Raw genomic sequence first — 6,176 nt, 5'->3', positions numbered from 1 at the left:
GGATGATGGGGGATGTCTGCATCCCCTGCTTTTATTCTGCAAAAATCAGGACACTCAGCAAAGGGCCTTTGAGCAAGGGAGGAAGGAAGGAGCTTGAAAGGGAGAGTCTGGGTTTACAAATCAACAACAAACAGCCTGGGCCCTGGGATGCAACCTGATTCCTGAGGAGTTCATCCACATAAGCTGGGGGCCTCAAGAAGGTGATGTTCGCGTTCAAGGTTCTGATCTCAGGCTCCAGTTCTCAAATCCTCAGTTTAAAAGCCAGCTGGGATCTGAAGTAGACTGGGCTTGTATCCTGGAGGCCTTAGGTGTCAGGTCTTAGGTCCTTGGAAGGCTCAGTGGGCGGAGCCTGAAGACCTGAATCCGAAGGATGCTGGGGCGGGGCCTGAGCCCGAGGGTAGTGGCCAATCCTGGTCCATCAAACAAGAGGGCAGAAACTGGCATTCAGGGGGCGGGACCTGGACCTCAGGGGGCGGGATCAGACCCTCCAGGGTCGGAGCCTTGCCTTAAGTGGGTGTGGCATGCGCCACCAGGCTGCTTAACGAGCCTGGACTTCGACGGGCGTGGTCTATGCCCTCAGGATCTTGAGGGCGGGGCCTGGGCCCTCGGGGGCGGAATCTGGGCCTCTCTGGACGGGGCTTGGGCCCCCGGGAATCCTCAGGGGCGCGCCGACCCTCAGGCCCGCGGAGGCAGCGGCTCCACCTTGAGCCAGATGCCATTCTCCGCGCGCAGAATGAGCTCGGGCTTCCGCCGCACCTTGCGCGTTCGGTCCACGCTCAGGCGGAAGCGCAGCAGCGTCAGCGCCACGGCCACGCGCATCTCAGCCATGGCGAAGCTCCGTCCGATGCAGTTCCTGAAGGACGGGGAACAGGGGGCTCAGGCCCAGCCGCTGTGTGTGCGGGGTCCCTGGGATGTGGTAAATGACCTCCCCCTCTGAACCTCAACTTTCAGACAAAGGCATCATAGAGCCGTTAGGAGCATGTGAGCCCAGAACTCAGGGCCTGGCATACAGTAGATAGTTGGTACCCATGGATATCGCAGAGTCTGATTTGGGGGCTCCCTGGTGTATTGAGGGCACGAAAAGGGTACCGGATTGGCGGGGACACCCGAGTGGACGTGGTTTCTGCTCCTGATGGGTGCATCCCTGACCTACCACTGGCCTCGATGTTCCTCCTACGCTTCACCTGGACTGGGGAAAATAGAAGTTACCTGGGTCCTGCAGAGAAGGGCATGTAAGCCAGCGGGGAGCGCTGCTGTGGGTTGTCCGGGTCAAAGCGATAGGGGTTGTACACCTAGGCAAGAGCAGACTGGGGGTGAGCCTGAGGGCTGGTTCAGCCATCCCAACCTGGTTCCCGCCCTCAGCCTTTGGGAACCAGACCAGCAGGACAGAGAGAACCTCATTACAATCCAGCCACACCTGTCTCCTTCCCATTCCCACCACAGGGCCTTTGCACTTGCTGTTTGCTCCATGTGGAACACACTTTTCCCTGCTCCTCACTTTTCAGTGTGAACGCTTTCAGTTTCAGCTCAAACATCTCTTCTTTGGTAAGGCCTTTCCTCACCGTGTGAGCTAAAGTGCTCTCCCCCTCCCCCCGACCCACTCCAGTTTTGTTTCCTTTGCGCATTTATCAATATCCAAAATAATCTTGTTTATTAGCTTATTTCCTTCCTCTGCACTTCACTGTGAGCTCCGTGAGAGCAAAGACAGTAACTTCCTCTGTCCTCAGTGCCCAACACTGGGTCTGACACACGATAGATGCTCAATAAAGATTTGCTGATGTAATGAATTAACAGTGAATGGGTGAATAAATGGAAGGAGTACTCAAGCCCTACACCCAGCCCTGCCATCTGGCTCCCTAGGGAGGAGGGGAGGGGAGGCCTTGCTGACCAAGGACTGCCCCTTCTGAGAAGAAAGAAGCTGAGAGAAGGGAGGGTTGGGGCAGGAGCTCACCTTGGAGTCAGGCCACACTGTAGGGTTATGGTGGGTCCCATAGATGCTGACTAGGCAGATGATTCCTGTGGGGAGGGGTGGGGTCATTGGGTCAGTGGAACCGAGGGAAACCAGGACCTCCTCTGGAGACCTACGCCTCCCCGGCTCTCCCTGGAGCCATGCTATTCCCACAAGTCATCTGCCACCCTTTCCTGCCCATCCTTCCCTAAAAAATTCTGCTGCCCCATCTACTCCCCCTGCTTCTCCATAAGAGGTTCCCATCACCATCTTTCTAGCTGCCATCCTGGCCACACAGGGATCTTTCTCACTCATATATCTGACATTGCTCCTCCTCAGCTCAAATACCTCCCATGGCTCCCTACTGCCCTGAGGATCAAGTTCAAGTGCCTCAACCTGGCATTCAAGGCGTTTCACTGTCTGCACCCTGAGGCTCTGCTCCATAAACATGCTCTCATTTCCAACCCCCAAGGCTCACCTCTCACGTTCCCTCTTCCAGGCAGCCCTCCCTGCATTCCATCCCAGATACACCCATCTCCTTGCATTCCACCCCAGATACAGCCATCGCTCCTTATTTGGGACTGCTCCAGCCTCTGTCCCTCCCTTTAGCCCATCCCTCACCCCATGTGTCTGGGAATGTCTGTGCCCTGATGTATCTTCCCCAGTCTGGGTGGTACTCAAAGCTTGGGCCTGGGGATGAAGCTTCTCTAGATGCCCAGCATCACCCAGGACAGGACCTGGTCTCCAGGGAATATCTGGCAACGGAATGAAATCAACCTTTCCCTACCTGCACCCTCACAGGGCCCACCCTGCCAAACCCACTCCTTCCTTTCTGCTTGGACTCACCAACCTCTATCTCCCCAGCACACACACACAACTGAGTCTCCCCCATCACCCCAGAAGCAACAGGCTATAAACTGCCTACAGGGATGGTGCACCTGGGGCAGGCAATAGAGGAGGGTAATAGAGCAGGCAGGCAGCAGGGAGCACATAGAGGGCACCTTTGGGGATGATGCGCCCATCTGGAAGCTTGATGTCCTCCGTGCAGCGGCGGGAGATCAGGGTCACAGGTGGGAACTGGCGGAGGCTTTCCTTGATGCACAGAGTGGTGAAGGGCAGCTGGGTTAGGTCGTCCCTGGGGAATGTGGAACAGTGGCTGACTAGGGTCCAGGCCATGGTGCCACCCCCTTCCCCAGACACATATACACACACATGTGCACAGGCAATTAGGAGCAACTGCAGGAAACCAGTCCAGGATCTCAGACTTGCCCCAACTTCAGGCATTTGCAGTTGTGCCCTGCACACACCTCTAATCCTCAGCAAGTAAAATATCTGACCCCTGACCAATTAGAGCAGCACTAGCCAGATGTCTGTGAGCCCAGCATTAACCCTTTAACTGATGAATTACGTGGAGGTCAGGGGGCATCCCTGGGGAGGTGCCAGGACAGCCAGGGGGACCTGGGGTAGCAGCAATTTACCAGCCTGTATAGATCAATTTCAGTATTTATAAACCCATACATCCTCTTCTTACAGTACATTAGCTTTTTTTCCTTTGGACTTCAGGGCACAAAATTGGATTAATTATAACCCTTGGTTTATGATCTAGATTGTTTTCTTTACACTAACAGGTTATCTTTCATAGAAACTCTCTGTTGCTACCATTAAGGGCAAATGGCATGCCTGGCATAAAGGTATCCATAAATACAAACACCACTGGGAAAACAGAAGACAGTTATTAAATTCTGGCTAGATACCACCTCCTGCCCAATTCTCAGAACCTGAGGTATCTTCTCCCTTTGTTAAAAAGGCAGATTAGCAAGGATTAGCAAGGTGTCAAAGACACAATGGCACCAACTGAAAGTGTCTCCCTGAGGTCATAATCCAAATGGCTGACAATGAACCAAAAGGAACTTTCTCGCTGTTCAATGCTGTGTTTTCTTTGCATCGCCCAGAATCAGCTCCACACAGCCACACATCTGAAGTAAATCGGTTTATTATTCCTGATTCTTACACTTCCCCCCACACTGGAATTTTACACTATGCCCTTTGCCATGTGATTCTGAGTATCTTCTGCTCAGACGGCTGGAGCATATGTCCCACCCCATTCATGGTGGGATTGGCCAGATGACTTGCTTTAGCTAACGGAATGTTACAATGCAAGCAGAGGTTTTAAGTTGTGTGGTTCTTTGTGCTTCTGGAGTCTGTCTTGAGGAGAACATGCCCAGCGTGGCTGCTGGTCCATGAAAAATGAGGAGACATGGAAAAAACCTGAACACAAACCTAAGCTTGGAAGCATCTCCACTCAACTCAGTGCAGCCCAGAGTAACAAGAGTAATATGCAGACAAGAGCAAGAAATATGTGCAGACAAGAGCAATAAATAAATGCAAACCACTGAATTTAGGGGGCTGTTTGTTAGGCAGCATTATTGCAACCATTGCTGACTAAGACACTCTTAACTAAGAACTCCTGCATTATGAGGTAGGCATACGCGTTACTTGTCATCCCCATTTTACAGTTGAAGAAATTGAAATTCAAGAAGCTTAAGTGACTTGTCTGAGGTTAGACAGTCAGTAAGTGGTAGAGCAGAGAGATTAATACTCAAGGCTTTGAACTCAACCTGCCCCCACTACCCCCATGACCCCAGACTAACCACTCCAGTTCCTCCAGCTCCCGACCTTTCATGACTTCCTGGATCTCTTCCCGGCACTTTTCCTGGTACTCTGGATATTTGGCCAAGTTGAACAGCACCCACGAGAGCCCGCTGGATGTTGTGTCGTGACCTGCAGGCAGATAAGGAGCTTATATGGATGCTGCCCAAAGATAGTGGAGATGCTGTCTTCAGACAATGGGGCCCCTTCCCATCCTTCCCCAGCCACACCCCATGTCCTCACCTTCAAACATGAAGGTGTCTGCCTCAGCTCGGATGTCCTCATCTGACAGTTCCTTCCCATCTTCATCCTGGAATGGGCAGCAGACTCTGCTCAGCTCACTTCGTCCCACCCGCCACATCCTAGGAGTTCTTCCAAAGTCAAGACACCCCCTTCTTTATCTTAAGCCAAGCTGCAGGGGAAAGGATTCCAGGCAGATAGATGTATGCAACTTGTCTAAGAAAGATGGAAAGAGAGCCAAAGATGAGAGGAAGAAGGGACTTTGTATTTCTTCAGCAGCTCCTAGCGCCAAGCATCCTGCCAGATGCCTGACAACAATCTTGTGATCAGGTCTTACGATCATCATGCTGTAAATGAGGAAACCGAGGCTCAGAGGGAAGACTTAGATGACTAAGGTCAAACATCCATGAAGCAGCAGAGCTATTATCGAACTGGAATGCAGGACTGTCTGAATCCAGAACCCAGCTGCTGCTCAGAAACTCCACAGAAGCACCACAAATAGGTGACCACCTATCTCTGCAAGTGTCACATTTCTTCAAGGTCTTGTATTTCATCTTTGTGTTGTGAACTGAATTCTGTCCCTCCCCAGCCCCACCCCAGAACCCTTAAGTTGAAATCCTAACCCCCAGTACCTCAGAATGTGACCTAATTTGGAGATAAGACTTTTGCAGAGGTGATTAAGTTACAATGAGGTCATTAGGGTGGGCTCTAATCCAGTATGACTGGTGTCCTTATAAGAAGAGGAGATGAAGACACAGACATGCACGGAGGGAAGACAATGTGAAGACACAGGTGAAGGCAGCCAGCTACAAGCCAAGGAGAGAGGCCTCAGAAGAAACCAACACTGAGAAAATTTATTTCTGTCATTTAAGCCACCCAGCGTGGGGCGCTTTTTTACGGCAACCCTAACGAACAAATACAGTCTTACGTGTTTTGCATCTGCCTGCATTCTAGATCCATTTTAATTTGGATGTTTATCATTTTACACAATTGCTGCAACTCATGAGGAGGCTGTCCTGGGCAGAGCTCCACCTTCCAGGGTCCAGCCTCACCCTGGCCAGGAGCAGAACATCTATGAAGTCCAAGGTCTTGCCCTGCTTGGCCTTAAGCCAGGCCTCAGCCCCCAGCTGGTGTAGTGCCCACCGCCGCTCCTGGATGACCTCCGTGGTGAAGTGATGCACGGTGTCACAGGCCTGCCGGAAACGCCGTCCGTCTGCTGTGCGATAGTAGATGAAGTCAATGTGGTGATGCAGGCGATACTGACGCCGGACCACCAGTGCACTCAGCTCAATGATGGCCGAGATGTAATCACTCATCTTCCTGCCAGGGAGAAGAAAGG

The 6,176-nt window shown here is 52.1% G+C and overlaps 1 protein-coding gene across 1 annotated transcript in view; it reads right to left on the bottom strand.

Moving 5' to 3' along the window:
- Window positions 1-675: 675 nt before the first annotated feature.
- LOC103020472 (ultra-long-chain fatty acid omega-hydroxylase) overlaps window positions 676-6,176 on the bottom strand; it is a 28,819-nt gene continuing 23,318 nt past the window's right edge. Inside the window, exons 7-13 of the mRNA XM_007173450.2 lie at window positions 5,890-6,157; window positions 4,841-4,907; window positions 4,600-4,729; window positions 2,950-3,083; window positions 1,952-2,016; window positions 1,210-1,292; window positions 676-853 (exon numbers count right to left, since the gene is read on the bottom strand). Of these exons, the coding sequence (XP_007173512.2) occupies window positions 676-853; window positions 1,210-1,292; window positions 1,952-2,016; window positions 2,950-3,083; window positions 4,600-4,729; window positions 4,841-4,907; window positions 5,890-6,157 (925 nt within the window). The remainder of the gene's footprint in view (window positions 854-1,209; window positions 1,293-1,951; window positions 2,017-2,949; window positions 3,084-4,599; window positions 4,730-4,840; window positions 4,908-5,889; window positions 6,158-6,176) is intronic.

The sequence above is a fragment of the Balaenoptera acutorostrata genome, chromosome 2, assembly GCF_949987535.1.
Source record: "Balaenoptera acutorostrata chromosome 2, mBalAcu1.1, whole genome shotgun sequence".
NCBI lineage: Eukaryota > Metazoa > Chordata > Mammalia > Artiodactyla > Balaenopteridae > Balaenoptera > Balaenoptera acutorostrata.
This window is presented reverse-complemented; position numbering and strand designations above follow the sequence as displayed.